This window comes from Phaenicophaeus curvirostris, chromosome 3 (assembly GCF_032191515.1).
Source record: "Phaenicophaeus curvirostris isolate KB17595 chromosome 3, BPBGC_Pcur_1.0, whole genome shotgun sequence".
In the NCBI taxonomy this organism is placed as follows: Eukaryota; Metazoa; Chordata; class Aves; order Cuculiformes; family Cuculidae; genus Phaenicophaeus; species Phaenicophaeus curvirostris.
In genome coordinates, this window is record NC_091394.1 from 61,598,971 (window position 1) to 61,621,038 (window position 22,068).

General features: G+C 38.3%; 1 protein-coding gene across 2 annotated transcripts in view; it reads left to right on the top strand.

The window, feature by feature from the left end:
• NKAIN3 (sodium/potassium transporting ATPase interacting 3) overlaps window positions 1–22,068 on the top strand; it is a 354,764-nt gene that overhangs the window by 320,276 nt on the left and 12,420 nt on the right. The window contains exon 5 of one of the 2 annotated variants that reach the window (XM_069854196.1): window positions 12,060–12,120. In XM_069854196.1, the coding sequence (XP_069710297.1) occupies window positions 12,060–12,120 (61 nt within the window). Of the gene's footprint in view, window positions 1–12,059; window positions 12,132–22,068 lie in introns of those variants that run through there. The other variant, XM_069854197.1, reaches the window with a different exon arrangement.

Here is a 22,068-nt window from a genome sequence, read left to right on the forward strand (position 1 = left end):
GACTGCCTCTCGTTTATTTTCTTATTGATAAAAATTGGCTTTTATAAAAGTTAATGCTTCAAAAAGCTGTTGCAGTTGTCTGTAAAACAGACCTAACTGAGTTTTCTTTAAATGAGCTAGCTGTAATTCTGCTAACAACACAAAGGAGTTGTAGCAGCAGAGGAAAAAGTGCCATTAAGTTTAACCTCCCAGATATTTATTTAGCTAGTCTGTGCAGCACTACATGGTTTAGTAGGCTTAAATTATTTGTATATGAAAGGAAAAAAGCAAGAGGGGTTGAACAAACAACCAGTCCAAAGGAAGCAGAAGAACCCTAGAAATGTTCTCCAGGTGTCCAAAGCTGCATGTTTTCGTGATGACTTCATCCTCCCTCTTCTGTATTAAAGTTTCTCTCAAGGACTAAGCTCATACTCCTGAGGTCCTGGCATCCTCCATGTACAGAAGGGAGATTTTTTGGCAGAGGTCTGTCACAACTCTGGATGCAAGTAGAAGGAAGAGAAGTGTGTTAGTATTTTCTTTCCTGGACTTCCTTTCCTTCAGGTTGTGTAATTCAGAGTTCTCTTCATGTCAGAACAGGATGTGAATAAGCACTGTCTACCAAGTCCTAGATTTCTTTAAATTTGAGCTTGTTTGCTGGAAAAAAACTATATACCATAGTCAAAAGCTCAGTCTAAGTGAGCAAGAGTCAAGGACTCCAGACATATGCTTTCAGTTATTACCTGTCCTGTCTCAAGACATATTCTCAGGGCAGCAGATTCTGCTTTGACTCCTTTTGCAATTATTTTACCGGATGCAGACTCTCTTTGTAGCAGTAGCTTCAAGATAGGCATTAAGGCTAAATTTGCCTCCTGTTTGCTGAAACACCCTGGCAGTTGACTCTGGGGCAGTACTTCAGCACTTAAGGGCACCGTCACCAGCCATGTAGGGATGCTTATACTGGTTTTGTACTGTGGGAAACATAGTCTTTTCTAGAACAAGTTCGGTGTTGCTTGTGTATTTGCACACTGCCTGATTACAGGCTGCGCTTAGACTCCTTGGAAAAGAAATCTTGATTTTGGGTGCACACTGAGCTTCAGGCTGCAGGCTCAAACCTAGATGAAGGTAAGGGGAGCACTGGGATGTGCTGTCTAGTGAAAGCTGTTGGTAAGAAGTGGGAATGAACAGGACACAAAGCCACAACATGCATATGTGGATCATATACTGCAAGAAAATAAACTGTGCCTGGGTGAAGTGGTATAAGAGATGACACTGGGTGAGATATGACTGGAGAAGCAACTTCTGAAATTCATCAAGCATGAATAGAAAGCAAAGCTTCATTGCAATTCTTGATAGCTTTTCTGCCCAGTGGGAATCCTGCACAAAAGCCTTTTAGCACACAGTTTAACTGGGAATACCTAAGTAAGCTGATAACATTTCTGCTTTTATGGTAGTTTTGTTTCTCAAATATAACAGCAGGCCACTCCACAAAGGATTATAAGGATGTACGTGTGCGTTTGTGTGTTTATGTAACTCCATCTGCAAATTCGAGGTGGAAACTTGAAGAAATTAAAAAGTATTATCCACAGCAAGAAGAACCAGCATAGAAGAAAGCATAGAAGAAGCATAGAAGAAAACCAGCTATCACAAAAGTGGTTTTTATATTGTCTTCATTGGTGTGTTGCAGTTCTTTGTGTTGCACGATTTTAGGAGTTACAGATGAGTGAAGAGGCTGCTATATTACCTCTTAAACATGCAAATCCAGCCCAGTTTCTGATTTTAGTATTGTTTCTCCCAAGAGGAAAAGTAGCTCAACTGTGGCTCAAAACCAAGTCATTTGTTCTATGATTTGAATACAGCACATTCACACAGAAGTGAAAATACAAGCATGTAAAATATACTGTTAGATGAAAATTGATTAGGAAAAACAAAGTGATGATCAAGAGTTTCTTATCTTCACCGATCTGTCTGTGATATACTGTTGTTCATTGCTGTAGTATTTCAATGAATGCACAAAAAGTCAAAACAATATCAAAGTATCTGGTGGATATAGAAGTGATTATTTTCATTTTTCATTTTTGAGAATTAAAAGCCATCATATATTTGCCTGTTCTTTATTTTCTTACCTTCTTAAAGATGGAGGTAAACTTTCTTTGCCAAGAATAGACAGACATTATCCATGGTTCTCTCAGGCAGATAAGATTTGCAGAATTTTCAGTATATGTTTACACATCCAAGAAAAAATGGTGAAATTATCTGTTTGTGATTTTCCTTGTCCGTATTGGGCAACATATTAATAGAAAAAGAAAACTGAACCAATGTCCAAAAATAACTTGAAATTGAGATCCACAAACACTGTATGCTATTTTTCCAGCTCCCCCTGCAGTTTATAAGAAAAGTTTTTAGACAATCTATGCTCATCCATACTGCCTTATATGAATTTCTGCACTTTTGTGAATTTTAACCAGCTCTTGGTTATTACGCAAGCCTTTTTTTTTCCCTGTGATTTCATTAGCACTGGATCTAAGCTGGTGTATGTCTTTCAGGGTTTGGAGCTTAATTATGAGGTGTATTTCTGTCTACTGCTTCTGAAAGTCCTCTCTGCAGGTTCCGCTAGTGGGGGCTAATATGAGCAACCTGGTATGGGTAGAGATTAAATCTTACTTTGCTGTTCATTAGATCATGTAATATTTCCTAACATGAATTAATATGACAGCTTATGTTTTATCTCTGAGATGCTTTTTGTTATTCTGGTTTTCCCTGAGGTATGCTCTGACACAATTGTTGTTAGGGAAATCTTTGCATTTTTTTTCATACAATTTTCAAGCCATGCTTGTGGATTAACAGGAACTAGAATAATAATGTGTTCAGTCTTAGCTATTATTGCCTAGATGTTTGAGAAATATCTATAAAGGATGCTAGTGCATAGTGGGGATAAGGCTGTAGTAATTCTATTCTTACACTCACTGTCACCCCACTGAAATCTTGAACTAGTTATTTTTTTTACATACCACGGTTTTTCTGTCTTAAAATAAGTACAAGCTCATGGTGATATAATAGCTTCATGCATGTGTTATATATATGGCACATGAATAGAAAGAAATGATTCAGTAGAAAATAAGTAATTCTTACAGATTACAATGCATTCTTGGAATTAAAATGCATCCTCTGTACCTATTGCCACAAGTAAGTGGAAATAATACTCTCATGTGCCTTCTAATCAATAAGGAAAAAAATATCTTTTGGCATTCTATCAACAAAGGATATCTTTCATAATTGTAGTATAAGCAGTGGAAGAATTTTGAAAGGAGTATTAGCATTTAAAATGGACAAGATTTGCAATATGCTGCTGTTCTGTAAGGAATTTACTTTAGTACCTCCTACACGCATAATTGGTTTCTGTGGGATTCAGAAATCTTACCAAGTACCTTGTCAGATGCCAAAAAGAATTACATTGACTCTAGTCACTGGCAGACATTCCTTTTATTCTTTCTTGAGATTTCATTACCAGCTTCCAAAGTGGTATGTACAATTTTGTGCAGTTGGAGTCATTACCCAATGGATACCTTGAGAAGCACTTTGGGTTACAAGACACGATCAAACCTGAAATTCTCTGCTTTATCAAAAGATGTGAAACATCATGTCATCTGCAAGTAGCTCTGAAATTACACCTAACACTGCAAACAGAAGTACTTCTTTGGAAAATATAAAAATAAATAACGCAAAGTCAGGTTTACAGACATGGATAAAGAAGCATGTCTGCTTATTGCAAAATTAGGTGTAAATGATTTTCTCTCTCCCTGTTATTCAGCTGAGAAGCTAATTAGTCATTAACTTAAATATGAGAACTTTGACCTCATTCTTAAAACTTTTATTTTCTTTGCACACTGTAGGAGAATGTTGAGAATTTAATTTTATTCAAAACATAAAACTTAGATGTTTGTCAAATGATAGACAACCAAATAAATAGGATTAAAGCTTGGGGATTATTTCTTACTCTTGTGTGAATGAAGGACAAAGGTTACCAGATCCCTTCTGTGAACATAACTCATCTGGAGCACGAGTACCCCAAACTAGTCTGTGAGGGATGCTCTGATAATGTTATCACTGGGCTATGAGACTATCTAGATGAAATTCTGTGACCTACAGAATCATACGGCAGTCCAGGTTAAACAGTTTCTTCCAAATCTTCCGATGATCTTCTTTCAGGTTATATAGTATTTTTTTCTAAATGTCCTGCAACAAAAACAAAGCAGGGATAACAAGAGTAGGAAAGAGAACCTACAATGTTATCACTTCTTTTTCTCACCTGTAACCGAGCTGGGACACACCTTGACAGCGTAACACAGGATTTCTCCCTCTTAACATGGTCATTTTGGGGAAGTGGGTGATGGGAGTAGTTTTATGTTTACACTGTTGAAGGAATAAATTCCCTGGCCAAGTGCAGGTAGCAATGGTTCTGATCTGGGCCTGGGAAACTTAAATTGTCAAATACAACTTTTAATTTAATGACAAAAGGACATTGTGGAGACGAGGATTTCAGAAGAACAAATGTGGGGTAGGTCTTCAAAAAGTACAGTAGCTAATGTGTATAGATGTTACCAGAATGCTGCTCTCCTCTCTCAGTGCTAGGCAGGTGGCACTGAAGAGAAATTATCTCCTGCAGTATTAGCTGTATTTATTTTAAGGATTCGATATCTCTGCTCACTTGTTTCTCTCTGGTCAATACAAAGCAAAGTACTGGCAAGCTAATTTCAGCCACTTTTATAGTCCTTAACACCTTTTAAGGCCTATCAGAGTTGTAACTTCTGGGAGCTCTTCACTACAGATGTATATAGAACAGCATGACCAGATCAGCTCTGGGTTGTGCTACTGAAATTAATAGAGAATGTCCCTAAAGCTTAGATTTTATTCAAGTCAAATCCAGTAGATTTATGAAGATGTAGGGAAGAAAAAAGAAATAATGTTTAAACAACATAATGTACTTGGGAAATTGCTGCTACCATATCCTGCTTTGCTTTCTGGACATTTTTTCTGTTGTCTTCATTTATGTTTTTAGATTTCTAAGCACTTAAAGGTTGGAACTTCTACTGCTGCTGCTGTAAAATGTTACACATTTCATCATCTAGTTCCAGAAAATAAGAACGTTCCTTTGAGGCTGTTTCCTCTGTAATTCAAAAATTTACCTTCAGTTTTGAAATTGTGTATAATTACATGATTTTACAATATCTTTCTAATATAATCAAGCAGTTATAATGCATAGTCACATAATTGGATAACTATATGCAGTAGTATATAAACTTGCAGTTATAATGAATGGATGAGTGGTTATTGTTATACTACAACTATCTACTACTGTTACTCTTGATCCCGTTTTCTTCTCTCCAGATTGCATTTTTAGCCATCTGTTGTCATTGTCTTGGAACATGTGGAATCATAATTTTTGTGTACAATAGTCATATTTCTATTTTGCTGACTCACAGAGGCACACAGATCCTGGGACAGTGTCCTATCTCTTTTATATCTCTCATTCTGATTTACTATAATGCTTTACTAATCTTTAGAGGAAGAAAAGGGCTTTATAGTCCTCTTTGCAGAGTGTTAAAATGTTAGTCACGAGTAGATTACTTAGAAGATGAACTACTCCTATTTTGATCTTACTCCTATTTTGATCTTTCCTTAGAACTGGTTAGCTTTCCTGAAAATACTAGTCAAGAGATAATAATAGTATGTTGTGTAATTTAATGCATTTTTACTTTCTTACTATAGTAAATTCACTCTTGTGACACAGTTCCCATTTTATAAGTTAAATTTAAAGGCATCTTGTCAAGCTTTGTACCCTCCACCCTTTTTATACATAAACATTCAATTTAAAAGAATTCTTCTACTTTCATATTCCTATTATCATTGTGGGAAATTGAGCAATAGTGAAAATATGTTGCAGAAAACAGGTGTTGTGTTTGCCGGCTTACACATCTCAAGTACCGCACAGATAGATGGGAAATAATCTTCTTCAGCTACCATCAGCAAAACAGAAGTAAAGAAAAAGTCATATTCAGTGAGGTGGCAGTCTGGGTGAACTGGGTGTGTACAAGGAAGGATGTGAAGCATAGTACTCTTATCTTTTTGGCTGGAGGAATCCTCCGAATCTAGTTTATCTATAATGTTGTGTGCATCCTCTGAGAGCCAAGCCTATGAACATTTATTTAGTTTATTTGGATGTTTCTGTGTTGTTGTATAATGAGATCGGTACAAAACTCTTAAGTGGTAGCTTAACTGTGATAAGTATCTTATTTTACACCTGATCTTAAAGATTAATATGATAGCCTAGAGTACTACGCCACGTAAACTTAAATACCTGGTATACACTCACATATCTCCTTTGAATCAGTGGAACTGTAACATGTGAAGCAGATAGATATGAAAGCAATCATGTACTGTGAGAGTGGATTTAAAAGCTGCAGCTGATGGTGGTCGAGCCAAGCAGAAATATTTAAATCAAAATTATCTAAATAATCTATATTAATAAAAAATATTTCAGTCTGCAGATTAATATCCTTTATTTAAATAATCACTTCTAATTTTATTTTGCATTTGTCCTCATTTTCCTACAGAAAAGTTAATCCAGATTAACTGACAACTATTAAAATATACTGATTTGCAAGTAAATATAAATTTTACACTGAGCATAGTTCATCTTTTTAATAGGATATATTCTAGCAAATTCATCTATTAAAGCAATTACATAGCACAGCGTATATTTGCTCAGATTATTAGTTTTTTAAATTTCTTACATGTTTTCATAGTTTCTTACAGTTTAATGATGGACAATTGTATAATCTAATTTCACTTCTATTAATATTCTATTTATATTTCATGCAGATGTCCATAGCTTAAGCCTAGAGATTTTAGATAGACTAAGGCATTTAGGTTATCTAGAGACTATACTGCCTGCACAGGAGAAAAATAACAGACTACTACTTCCTTTCTACCTAGGGCTATCAGCAGAAAATAAATTATGCATCAAAAGCTTTGATAATAGCATCATATAAATGTACCCATGTTTCACTAATAAGAAATCCCTTTGTGCACTCCAACTGAAATCTATGCTGACTTAACCTAGGTGACAATTGTTTCCCACATCCTGAGCCTGCTCATTGCTATGATTTGGAGAATGTAAGCAAAATTATTTAAGGAGTCATTGAAGAACTAATTTTTTGGCACAAAAATACTGGTGATTCTGAAAATATTGGATGGCCACATCCACAGAATTATGGCTTAGTGTCCAAATGGAAACCAGTAACAAGTGGTATCGTTCAGAAGTCTATACTGGGACCAATACTATTTCAAATCTTCATTAATGACATAGCAGGATTGATTGCTGATGAAACCAAGCTGAGTGGTGCAACTGGAGGGGAAGATGCCACACAGAAGGATCTTGGTAGGCTCAAGGAATGGGCCTGGTCAAACCTCATGAAGTTCCATGTGCAAGGTCCTGCGACTGGATCAGGGCAATTCTTAAACTCAGTACAGACTGGAGGGTGAATGGATTGAGAGCAGTCCTGTGGAGAAGGACTAAGGTGTCCTGGTGGGTGAAGCTGGCAATGAGGGCTTGCAGCCCAGAAATCCAACTGTATCCGGAGCTGCACCACAGGAAGTGTGGCCAGCAGGTCAAGAGAAGTGATTCTCACCCTCTGTATGAGAGGGTCCAAAGAAGGGCCATGAGAATCATTGGAGGGCTGAGAGGATTGGTTTTATTTAGTGGAGAGAGGCTTTTTACCATGACCTGTAGTGACTGGACAAGAAGCAATACTTTTAAACTGAAAGAAGGTAGATTTAGATTGGACAGAAGGAAGACATTTTTTATGATGAGGATGGTGAGATGCTGGAACAGGTTGCCCGGGGCAGTTGTGGACGCCCCATCCCTGGGAGTGTTCGAAGTTAAGTTGGACAGGGCCTTGAGCAACCTGATCTAGTCAAAGATGGCAGGAGGCTTGGACTCGATCATCTTTAGGGTTCCTTCCAACCAAACCATTCTGTGATTCCATGAAATGTCCGAGTAATTTCTGTATTGCTTATTCTCTCCAGAGCAAGATGTGTACCCTAACTACTGTGCAGGTGAGTGAAAGGCAGAGAACAACAGTATCTTCCCACAGTTTCCCTCTTGATTTTTCTCCAAAATAATACTGATAAGTGCCCTCAGAGACAGTTCACTAGACTGGGCTCTGCAATCAAGACAGACAGTCCCCTGTACAGTGCATGGATACCAGAAGGTTTCTGTCTTGAAATTCAACATTGTCAAAACAAGCCCCGCTTGGCATCTAAATTGCTCTCTGGATCAAGCTAGAGGTTCTCTTTTATACTTTCAGCTGCTATTGACCTTTGATGCTTTGGACATCCCATTCCAACCACTTCATTAGTCCCTTTGAATGATTACTGAAACATAAGATGAGGAAATTAAGTATCTTCTAGCTCATTTGCATCACATTTTCTTAATCATCAGGGAACACACATTTAAATCTTATCACTTGGTGCCAGGCCAATAGCCTGCATTTCCACTATGAAGAAACTGGGCACTACACAACAGTCAGATTTCTGCAAGCTGCCAGTTAACATGATGGCTAGATGGGTTCACATGAGCACAATGTCATTAATTAAACAGTAGCTGGGTTAATTAAGATAGCAAAAGTAATTTGTTAGAATAAATATTTTATTAGCACATCCATCAATAAAGCAAAAGAAGAGGTTTTCATTAACTGATTTATAAAAATATTCACACTGTAGTGGCTGTAACTGCTTAAAGATCTGGAAACAGGTCACTTCTATAGAAGCATATATTCCCACTCTATTGCTATATGTTAATTGTACTGTAGATATCAGTTGCCAAACTACGATTACTAGTACATTATTTACAAGCCAGACATTGCTGTCCACCTCTGAGCAGCAGTACCCGACAACTGATGCTAAAGGGTCTTTTTTCCTTTTTGTTGCTTTATTCTTGCAGAAATGTGCATTCTGTCTTTTAATTACAGAAAGATATTCTTGGAATATGGTGGGCTACGATAACTCCCAGTGTGATTAGAGACCTGATCTTTCTTTTTCTCCCAAAAAGACAATGAAATTAAGAGAGGATTAACATATTTTTTAATTTCTCCTGGTATCAGTAACTAAACAGATGGGAGAAAGTGGTATCTTTTATACAATTATATGCCATAAGCACAATTGGTGGCAGTGATTTCTATCTGACTGAGGAATGTTTATCTGTTAATGCTGAGATACATAAAGAAATACTAAGAAGTAGAGAGACTGCTGGCTTTGCAAGTAGGTCATAGATTAGGTAAAGTGTGTTTCAAACACAGAAAACAGTAGGAAAATATTTACTTAAGGAGAAGACCTACTAATAGAGCATTATATAAGATGCTGGGATTGTTAAAACAATCAGGCTTGCTCTGTACCCATGCTTTTTTTGAGGGAAAAACCACTTCAAGTGCTTTTCCCTGTTACTTTCTTCTTTGTGTTAGGTGGTTTATTACACATTAGAGTGTAATAAAGTCTTTCTGTGCTTTATCCACCTATCCAACATCTTTGACATATGTGCAAAATTTGCTGGAAACCATCATGGGTATATGTTTTATACATTCACATATAAAAAAGGAATTGCATTTATAAAAGTAAGGTTAATTTAATATGGAATACAAATAAGAAGAAAGAAGGAAGAAATATGTAATTGGAAAATGGTAAATAAATATTTTACCTTCCTTCACAAACATTTAACCCACAAGCTCTGATACAGTTCATTTTTATCATGTTCATTATTTAATCAGCAGTTGTATTCTTCAAAATATTTCACTCATGTTCAGGGAAAAGAAACAAACCCAAGTCAAATTGCATGAATGCTGAACAGGAAATATTGCAAAAAAGCAGGTGACATTCCCTAATGCAAAGCCGTCTGTTTTCTGGTGTTCATCTGACACTAATGCAATAATTATTTAATCTGTATGTATATATCAGGTGGCAAAAGTACTGTACCTCAAGTATGACTGTTTTTCTGATGCTCTGGAAGTTTTTAAATCATATTGCTTCAGTTGTCATACCTGAAAGTTGCTCTAAAGTATAAAGTTTAGGGGAAAAAATGTGCTTAGTCTTTCAAAGAGTCTGTAAGCCAATGCTGCTCCTGGAAGTGCAGGGCTGCAGAACCACAATATCCCATTTTTATTAATAGAGAGAGGCTGGACTTCTCTTATCCACCTGCACAGTCTTCAGCAGGTGCACGTGGGCTCACACTGAGCCAGCCAGCCTCACTGTGGCTCTAGTTCTCATCCAGCTCCGTGCACCGTGACAACGAGTGCAGCAGGGCTTGCTAACTCAAGCATAGCTTGGTCCTAGCTGCCTCCAGTGAGTGCCTTCTCCAGATCTGTTTTGCGTTTAACTGGCTTAGAGCACCAGTAAAACAAAGTGGTGTTCACTTGGTTGAGGCTGTGGCAATACCACACCAGTAAATTTGACCCCCAAACAAAAAGCCAAAGAAGCTTCTGATACTGTAATCTGCGCAGAGTGAGAGGAAAGCTGAATTAAATTCACTTTCCCAAAACCCCAGGGAAGTGAATGCCCCGGAGTAGGAGATCCAACAAGTCTTTGCTGCAACACTGTGACAGCTCTCATTCACAAGTAGCTCATTTTTAGTGTACTGTAGCTTAATTCTTTGTGGGGAAGATTAATTCCTTGGAGGAGGATTAAGCTACAGTGAACTAAGGCCACTTTATTTCTGAATGGGAGAGGCCACACAGGGATTTAATGTACTTTATCTTATGTGCATTGATTTCACAGCTTTAGTTAATTCATCTTAACTTCTCTGAATTCCCTTGTGTGGACAAGCTTTTTGTCTGCAGAGAGGCTCTTGGAGCTGCTTGTAAAGCTTCTTGTGCAGCCTAACCAGAAAACAGTTTGGAATGATTTCTGTGCCTCTGAAGGAGATTATACCTGTCTAGATACTATTAAATTACCTCTTTCTCAGATGGTTGATCCATGACACCCTTAAAAGAACTATTTTAATTAGATTTTTTGAATGCACCAAAGAAAAAGGAGTTTTCTTTAAACTAATCTCTGTGTTATTTTAGAAATCTCTTATGAACAGTCTTTTCAAGGCTTTCAGATAGCATGAATTGTGTACAGCTGCACAAATAATATTTTCTCAAGCACGGAAATGTCCAGGCAGTGCATTTTAATGGTTCCTTGCCCAGTGGAATTTTCTTCTTTGGTAGAGGTCATAAGGAAACATTTTATCTATTTGGGAAGTAATTGAGAGGATTTTTTTATTCCCTGATACTAAAGATCATTATCTCTTCCTCTTGGTGGCACAAATTACACAGATCTCTTTGAGGAGGATGTTTTTGTGGCAGTTACTGTTAAAATTATTCCATGATTTTCCTTGTGTTGCACTTCGGGGAAATGAGTCTGCTTATATTTTGCATAGTTAATGTGATTTACTGGTAGGCCCTTCTGATAAGACGTTTCCTGATGATAACAAATCATAATACAACTTTATTGTTTAGGTACATCATTACATTTCACATATCAAATTAAACATTTGCCAAGCATTTCTTCACTGGGACACTTCGTGCAACACACTAAGACATCTTGTGTGGATTCCATACAAACTTTGCTATCATTTAATTCTGTAGCTGCCAAGAAATATTTTAACCTTTTAATACTTCATTAGGTGGTTAGGGGGCCAACATTCACATGGACAAAGTCATGTGAGAGCAGAGGTACTGAACAAACAAAAGAATGTAGTAGCTGAACATCATGGTCCAATTATCTCTCAATAGTAATGTTCATCAATACTGATCTCGGTGGGGCTGCTGAAAGATGTTGAAATATAATGCAACATGAGCAAAAGAGGTAAAGTCTCTTTGATTTAGCTGTTTGTGACCATTTGCACTGAAATTTACATATAAAGACTGGAAATGGAAGCAGATGTTTTCTGAACATAGCTGTGGTGCCTGTATTTATGCAGCATTTACTAAAAGCTTAGTACGTGTTCAATGTCTTCTAATGACTGCTTTTCCTTTTCTTTCATGCAGCTGATTGGATTTGTGTATGCCTGTTATGTCATCAGTATTTTCATGGAGGAAGAAGACAGCTGTAAGTACTGATACACACCTCTCTGTCTCTGGAGACACAGTACCTGTGGTGAAACTTAGGCTTGCATTAACTACCAAGACAAAGAACAAAGTTTGAAAAATGGCAGAATCTGGCATACATGTACACAACCAATTGTGCTTAAAGACATACTTATTTAGTTACTACCACCTCACCTAGATGTCAGGTTTGTACTTGCTAAACTTCTACATAGAGATGTGTGAACTGCTTGCATGAGCCAGTCACACTGCTGAAAATCATGTAATCCGTGTTGCAAATATATATTTATTTAAGTCTTTCTGTGTTTACATTTAAATTTGAATCAAAGCTTCTGAAGCCATTTAGTCCGGTTTTCCATAATCAACGTAGTTAGTGGAGGTGACAGATCAAGCCGTTTACAGTGTGCACTATCATTATGATCAATAATTAGATAGACCTGTTCAACACTTACAGATAACTAGACTAGGCATCTAAAATGCTGATCCCATGTCCTTAACCTGCCTTTATCAATTAAACCCTTATATACATACACATGTTGTTCAATAGGTAGGAAATCATGCACACCTTTAAAAAAGTATTTATAAGAAGTCATTTACATAGGCAGAGGAAAAGTTTGAATATGCTGAACATTTTGGTAGGATGCTGTGTGAAAAGAGATTGTGAGAATTGCCTAACACCACCACCATACCCATATGACTAGCATAGCAATTGGTAAAAGCAGTAGCAAGAATGGGAAAATATTGGTTGATCAAAGAGGATGATCAAGACCAAATCTATTTAAGAAAGGGGCAGCATGTGATCAAGTCAGTTACTTCCTTTCATAGATGAGGAGTTAAGCGGTAAAATATCTGCCTCTAGGGAATAAAAAGGAATAAATGCCAATACTATTTTATGGCTGTAGGATTAATAATAAGCAACCGAATATTTATTCATAAACTTCTTTTCATAAATCTTAACATAGTTGTTTTGTTTGTTCTCAGAATAGCACTTGTAGGTGGAGTGAATATAGTAGAAAAAAACTAATTCCATTTGTAGGAAAATATTTGATAATATCTGGAAAGGCTTATTGAAAACATAATTAAAGAAATTCATGGCTGTGATGGAAAAGCAGACTTTTTGATTGAAAACAGAGTGAAACGCCTTAAACAAAATACTTTTCCTTTGCTGCAAATCATACAACATTCAGTTCTCCATCATAATGCAACAGATATTAATGTCAAATCTATTTTAACACTTTAATTTAGATTTCCAGTAGGGAAAAAATGTATCAAAGATATTCTCAGACAAAACTTGAACAGGAAAGCATCAAAAGCATTTTGTGTGCATAGGAAAGTCTCAAGGAGCCTAGACAGAGACTGGTGCTGTAAAGCAGAAATATGAACACTTGGAAAAGCAGTATGAAATGTAGGTCTTGAGGAGCAGGAAAAGTCCAGACAACTCCCCCTTGGAAAGCTGCAAATTATCAGTTAGTCAGGAACCAGTAGCACAGGGTAACAGCAGAGAATAGTGTGGCAACAAGACAGCTGTATAATTTGGGATATATAAACAGAATTTTTGGTAAGTGAAATCCATGGACAACTCCTTTTTGTGTAGCTGCATTGAGTCATGACAGCAGCTAGGGCTTCATACGGACATCTGGAAACTTCAACATCATTTATGGAATAATTGCTAACTAAATTCCTGGAACAGGAAGGCTTCATTAAATGAAAGTCAGCAAAATTATAAGGAAGACATGAAGTACAATGCCTTTCAAAGAGTAAAAGTGTGTGTACATGCACACTCATGTGCAAACACAGATATGACTATACCTGGGAAGACAGACTGTTTACTTTTTACACAAGTATGCTATATTTAGTCCTTTATAATGTGCTTCACATGTCTGTGTTTTATGTATGTGTGAAAGATAAAACTGCCACCAAACAATACAACATGTTCTTGGAAATGCAGTCAGCTTTTAAAGAGTGTGTGCAGCTTACATTCAGGGCCTCTCAAGAGAGTTGTTGTCAAATTAAGGGCCTTGTTCACTTAGAAGATGTGTCTAATTCAGAAGAGTTGAGTCAAGGTCTAGTTTTGACATCCAAGGCCCAATCCACCTTCTTCTGAATGCAAGCCCACCGTATTGTCTTTTGGGAGTCTTTTGTCTTACGATACCAATGGGAATAATAACCACCGAGAATGGAGAAAAGTTGACTTGTCTATTAACCAATAAAACACAAGTGCTAAGGTGATCCAGTATGTAAAAGTAACACAGTGCCCATTCTCCATAAAGATTGGGTATCTACATTTAATTTCTGGTTGTCTTCCAGAATGGTTGATGGCAATTCAGTGTTTTGTTGCAAGCGAAAGTCATCTCACTCGTCTTGGAAAGCATAATTTAGCACAGTATCCTTCATTAGGAATGGGCAAATTTCCAGTTTTTTCTTGTACCTTTAAATATAAACTTTTAGACTTTTATGTGAATAGATATTTTTTTTTAGCTAGGGGAGAATGGCCTGGGGCAGGGGCAAGAGCCATGTGCTATAAGAGGAGCAAAGAGGCAGAATAGAAACAACTAGGACATTTAACAACCAGTGGAGAGAAATAAATTCTTTTTTATTCCCTTCTAAGATCTTGCATCTGATTAAAAGCAACTAAATAGTGCTATAATATCTCACTTCCTGCTAATTTGTGTCTTAATGACCATTTGTGTTTTAGAGTCCTCTGTGCTTATAGATAAGTACATTAAAAATAAATGTTAATTCATACATAGCAATCCCACAGATATGTATTGAATGAAGAAATGTCTGTGTAAGGTACAATGGGAAAAAAGTTTGGTGTGATGATTAGCTGAGAAGCACAGGATTGCTGGAAAAAAGTCACATTGTTAACTTGCAGCATAATGAACAAAAACTTAGTTAAGAGAGAAGTACACTGGTGATTCAAAGCAGTCAGGTTAAAAGTAGACAGTGATTACATTACAATAAAAGTCCATGAAACTACAATGAAAGAGCAATTTTATGCATTTTAATATGATGCAGCAGACTCTTTTCTTAGGTACATGCAGCTATTCTATCATATTTTTGCAGTATTTTGCACAGAATAAATCCCCAGCCATCTGAGAGTCAAAGCCTACCTAATTAAATATACTCTGCAATATTCAGTGCATCATGTTAACCTCAGTTCTTGGTCTGAAGCCCGTCAGGCAGCCTTAAAATTTAATAATAGCTGCCTGTTTAGCCTCTGTGCAGTGCTTAAATGGATTTTGAGCCTGACATTTCAGCTGATGGACACTTTTTTGAACAGTAATAATGTTTGAGGAAACATTTATTTCCAGCTATTGCTCACCTTACCTACATTTCAGACTGCAGTTAACTTTTACTTAGAAGGAAGATGATAGCAGGTCAAAAGGAATGAAAAAGAAGACATGTAAGAGGCACACTGCTGTAGTGGGGTTAATACCTTCCATCATTCATCCTAATGAAAAAGTCTATTTATATCTCTTCCCTTCATTTTTTCATTTCCTTCTTTGTAGATCTATCAATCTATATAAGCCCTTTTGAAGGAATAGAATATGTGAAATCTGTAACCATAAAAGCCTGTCACTATACTGTTTGTGACTCATTTTCTCCTAAAAATGAACTCAAAATCTTGTGACCTTGTCAGAGTTACTGAATGGTTTTAATAAAGCGAAGTCTGGAGATTAGTCAAAATATGTTGTTAAAATCATTATTAAATTTCTAACTCTTTTGAGAAACAGTTGAGAGCGCTATTGCTGCTAAATGCTAGTTCATAAATATGATATTAACACGTCAGAAGTGATAGTTCTGTACTGTGTATGAATCTGTGGAGTGACAGCTGACTTGCATACAAGTTGCATAAGGAAAAAAGTTAACGCAGAGGGGAAGATTTGTCACAAAACTACAATTGCAATTTCAGCAATGAAACATCAAAAGGTCAATTCAACAAAGCACAAACCTCTCGTATACATAAGTAATCAAGGAAAGGTCTTCCATTCACCATGAAGGAAAGTTTTATCCTTGAAATGAAGCCACAAGAAAAAGATTAATAAACAAAAAATATTTTTAATCTTCCCACTATGCTAGAGATATTCAGAGCTCAGCTGCACTTTCAGAACTAAGAAGAACATGAACCTATTCTTAAAAAGGAAGAATTTCCCTGTATTGTGGTATCAATAGGAACCTACATATGCCATCATTAGACAAATATTAAGTAAAGCAAGATATATTACTACCAGTACTGGAAAACTACTGCATTGCCTATTCTGATGCATGGCATTACATTTATACACAGCACTGAGACCTGTTGGAAGTAATCAGATGAGAGAGGAAGAATTTTTCCTCACATTTAATTTAGTGGTTTTAGTTCCACAGTAGCTCCAGTGGTGATTAACATCTTACAAATATGCTATTTTTTTTCCAAAATTAATGAAGAACTAGGAATAAATAGTATTAGCAGCAGACCCATATATGTTTGTACGTGTGATTACCTTTATACATACGTGTTTCCTTAACTAAGCAGTTTTGGGGAGCCCTCTACTAATATTTTTACATCAGTTGCAATTTCCCTTGTGCTTGAGTCCATTTACCTTCCATAAAATGTAATTTTTTTTATAAAAGGTGGCCAAGAATCACAGAATCACAGAATCACAGAATAACCAGGTTGGAAGAGACCCACCGGATCACCGAGTCCAACCGTTCCTACCAAACACTAAACCATATCCCTCAGCACCTCGTCCACCCGTGCCTTAAACACCTCCAGGGAAGGTGACTCAGCCACCTCCCTGGGCAGCCTGTTCCAGTGCCCAATGACCCTTTCTGTAAAGAATTTTTTCCTAACGTCTAGCCTAAACCTCCCCTGGCGGAGCTTGAGGCCATTCCCTCTTGTCCTGTCCCCTGTCACTTGGGAGAAGAGGCCAGCACCCTCCTCTCTACAACGTCCTTTCAGGTAGTTGTAGAGAGCAATGAGGTCACCCCTCAGCCTCCTCTTCTCCAGGCTAAACAACCCCAGCTCTCTCAGCCGCTCCTCATAAGGCCTGTTCTCCAGCCCTTTCACCAGCTTTGTTGCTCTTCTCTGTACTCTCTCCAGAGCCTCAACATCCTTCTTGTGGTGAGGGGCCCAGAACTGAACACAGGATTCGAGGAGCGGTCTCCCCAGTGCCGAGTACAGAGGGAGGATAACCTCCCTGGACCTGCTGGTCACGCCGTTTCTGATACAAGCCAAGATGCCATTGGCCTTCTTGGCCACCTGGGCACACTGCTGGCTCATATTCAGTCGGCTGTCAACCAACACCCCCAGGTCCCTCTCCTCCAGGCAGCTTTCTAGACAGACTTCTCCCAGTCTGTAGCACTGCATAGGGTTGTTGTGCCCCAAGTGCAGGACCCGGCATTTGGCCTTGTTAAACCTCATGCCATTGGACTCAGCCCAGCGGTCCAGCCTGTTCAGATCCCTTTGCAGAGCCTCCCGACCCTCCAGCAGATCGACACTTCCACCCAGCTTAGTGTCATCCGCAAACTTGCTAAGGGTGCATTCGATGCCTTCATCCAGGTCATTGATGAAGACATTGAACAGGGCTGGACCCAGCACTGAGCCCTGGGGAACCCCACTTGTCACTGGCCTCCAGCTGGATTTCACACCATTTACCACCACTCTCTGGGCCCGGCCATCCAACCAGTTTTCCACCCTGGAGAGTGTGCGCCTGTCCAGCCCAGAGGCTGACAGTTTCTCAAGCAGAACGCTGTGAGAAACTGTGTCAAAGGCTTTGCTGAAGTCCAGGAAGACCACATCCACAGCCTTTCCCTCATCCAGTAGCCGGGTCACTTTGTCATAGAAGGCGATCAGGTTAGTCTGGCAAGACCTGCCTTTTGTGAACCCATGTTGACTGGGCCTGATCACCCGGTTCTCTTGCATGTGCTTCATGATAGCACTCAAGATCACCTGTTCCATGACTTTCCCTGGCACTGAGGTCAGACTGACAGGCCTGTAGTTTCCTGGGTCCTCCCTGCGGCCCTTTTTGTAGATGGGCACAACATCAGCCAGCCTCCAGTCCAGTGGGACTTCCCCAGTCTTCCAGGACTGTTGGAAGATGATGGAAAGGGGTTTGGCCAGCACATCCGCCAGCTCCTTCAGTACCCTAGGGTGAATCCCGTCCGGCCCCATAGACTTGTGACTGTCCAGTCGGGCTAGCAAGGCTCTGACCACCTCCTCTTGGATCATGGGAGCCTCATTTTGCTCCTCTAGCTCCTGGGTTTGTACACAGGCGGAACGACCCTCCTTACGACTAAAGACTGAGGCAAAGAAGGCATTAAGTACCTCAGCCTTTTCCTCATCCCCTGTTACTGTTGTTCCTTCTGTGTCCAATAGGGACTGTATGGTCTCCCTAGTCCTCCTTTTATTATTTATATATTTGTAGAAAGATTTTTTGTTATCTTTCACTGACTTGGCCAATCCAATTTCTAGCTGAGCCTTAGCCCTTCTGATTTTTTCCCTACACAATCTCACTTCCCTCCTGTAGTCCACCCAAGAGGCCTGTCCCTTCTTCCAGAGGCCATAAACATTTCTTTTCTTCTTGATATCCCTCAAGATCTCTCTATTCAACCAAGCTGGCTTTCTCCCCTGCCGGCTTTTTTTCTGGACCACGGGGATAGCTTTCTCCTGAGCTGCTAGGACCACCCTTTTGAAGAGCTCCCAGCCCTCCTGGGCTCCCTTGCCCTTGAGTACTGTCTCCCATGAGACTTCACCAACCAGCCTGCTGAAGAGATCAAAGTCTGCCCTCTGGAAATTTAATGTTACCGTCTTGAAGAAGGATGATCCCACACTACATTTCTGTTAGGCAATACAAAAATCAAACATCCCTAGACAATGATGATCCTAAATTACCTCACTGAAAATGTGGAATTACAAAACTTGCCAAACACCAGCCAGCAGCACAGATCATCACTGGGCTTCAGCACTCACCACTCTCACCTATAGGCCACAATGGCTTCAGATATTGAAAAAAGAATCCATCGTTACTGACCAATGGATGAATATGCTTTACACAGACTTTTAAAATTTTACTGCCTGGCACTGAAACAGCACTATAGCTGTCAAGTTGATAGCATTCTCCTGGCTTTGACGTTTCTGTAAAATAGCAGTAACTGTTAGTAGTTTCAGAAGGCTTGAAAACAACTTGCATCTTTCTGTTCATCTGGACAAGCACCAAACCCCCAGAATTTTGATAGACCGGTTTTGGTGAGACAACAGTTATTTTCACCAGGCATAGACTACACATATTACTAGGCACAGAATTATAATAGTCCATAACCGACACGTATTCTGTAAGTGTTTATTCAACTGAATGGTTTTCTAAAAATAAGCAAATGTGGACTTCTGATGAAGAGGATAACACAGCTTTCCTAAAATGTAGTCCATGACAGCTGGAAAGCCAGGGAGCCCAGCTAATGTTATAAAACATCTGGCTGATGACAAGCAGTTCCTGCTGCTCTTTGCATGGAGGGGATGTCCAGGTTTCAGGGTGGCTGATGCCCAGGAGTTTTCTCATTCCCAGCTAGCAGCTGCTCTTATCACTTCACAGTTACGTACTATAAGCAGGATGAGAGGTTGAAATGCAATCAGAAATAGCACCACGCGTATTCAGGAGTCTCCCTCAGTTCAGCTGTGGCCCGGGCCCATCCCACCAAACATTTAATGGAGACAAATATCAAGATCCAGTTTCTGTAGACTTAGGAGGTCTGTCCAACTGGATTTTGTTTATTAACACCGACTCACCTATTTACTGTCCTACTTATACCTGACTCCACTTTCTCCCATACTGAAAAAATAAAGGATAAACCTGTTATTCTAACTGATCTTACAGTCCCATTGGTTTCCTATTGATCATTAGCCTTAATGTGTGAATTAACTGAAAAAGCATGCTCACTCCTACACTAAACTAACACAATGAATTCTGAAATATTTAATGAAAGGAGAAAAGAAAACATCAGGGATGTTATATGATTTAAATTAGCACTACATACTACTTAAACTTTTTTTTTGGACATTAGGTTATTTTACATTGCCTGAACAAGCATTTATTCTCGTTCCTATGGAAACATGTGCATAGATATAATGCACACCACCAAGGGTAAAACCTCTGAGGTGTTGTAAGCTAAAAGCAGTTGAACAATACAAATACTGAACACTAGAAGAAATCTTGATACTAGTTAAGTCAGTGGCAAAAGAAATTGCAACAGAGGCATGATTCCCCATTCTTTTCTCTGCATAAAAACTGTAAATGAATTATCCACCTTAAAAAAAAGAACTCAAAAAAATATACCCATGCTACCCTCTGCTTTTACATTCCCATAGCAGAATGTACAAAACAGTCTTTATTTCCAGTTGTAATCTCCTTGGATTGTTCAGAACGCTTTCTTCTAGCTGAGAGATTGTCTTTAAATAATAGATAGTTCCCAGTATACAAAAAGGGAAGTCATGTTCCTTTTAATACTTTCAGCAGCAGCAGAAATTATCTGCCTGAAAGTACCACACATTTAATGTGTAATGCAACATGTCAGTTTTATCCAGATAGGATGTGGGCAAAGCATGAGAAAACATCATCATCTCATGACGGTAAACTAATTCCAGTTTTTCATTGATAGAGCATAGCTCACTATAAGGTATGACTTAAGTAACTTGAAGAAATGCCCTTTGAGTTTCTATGCCACTTGAGTGAAATACTTGGGTCAATCTTCAGTAAAGATTTTATTTTGTACTGTAGGGTTGCCTTGAATTTCCTCTTCCTGCACTGAGTTTAGTTATGAGTATAAACGCAGACAAACTTGCCCAACAGTGGGTATGAAAATAATAGTCAAGATTTCATTTCCATGCAAGCCAGTAGCTCATTAATTGTTCATTAAGGAAAAGGGTAAATCACTCAGGTTATAAGGGTCCTCCAGTTCCTTCCCACAATTCCTTCCATAGGCACAAGATGTTTGGTTTTTCCCCTGAAATTCAGAAGGAAAGAATCTCTTCAGTCACTTTAACATGAAGAAGTATTGTTAGATATTCCCCAGAATATTAGTATATGAGGGCAGTAGTGGTGCACACATAGCACAGCTTTGAAATATTCCTGTGTGGATGAGAAAGAAAGGGAATACCCAGAGCCAGCTGTCTGGTGCCACGGGTAGCTCAGTATATGATACACACTCTCCTCTACTTCATACACTGAAATGACACTTGGTTGTTTTGATCAAATCAGTTATCTACTCATTCCTTCTTGTACAGAGTTGATGTACTTCTCTGTACAACTGTTGATGTACAACTCTGTGCTTCTTGTACAGAGTTGATGGGGAGTTTAGGAGTGTAAAATATAATTTTTTTTTGAGATCTCTTTTATATGAATGAAGTGCTGTCAGAGACAAAAATGTACAGAGCTGCAATCACTAGCTTCCATCCACGATTTTGAATTCTGAGTGTAGAAATATGTACATTTATAATGGTTTAAATGTGACTTCTGGAGTACACCTGAAGTGTTTAGAAATATCTGTGTGGAAACAAAATACTTTTTATGTATTATTTGCAGAAAGCACTAACACAGTTCTCTGAACAGAGAAATGTGTCAGAACAGTGTAGTGTCATATATTAGACAATTTTACCTGCTCAGATAAATACATACAAACATATATATATATATGTAAACATGTGTGTAGATGGATATTTATCTGCATATGGTTGGGTATGCATTTGTATATATACATATTTTGTTTCAAATGTAAGTATCTACAAGATTCCCCTTAGCTTTGAATCGATTTCCAGATAACTAGAAAGGAGAGTTTTTAAAGGCTACTATTACTTCATAAATTTCTGTTTTGTAAATATAATTAAAGTTAAGCATTTCTGCCATTGATTCTGAATATTCCGACTAGAAATAAGGAAGGAATCTTTTACAAGGGCGGTGAAACACTGAAACAGGTT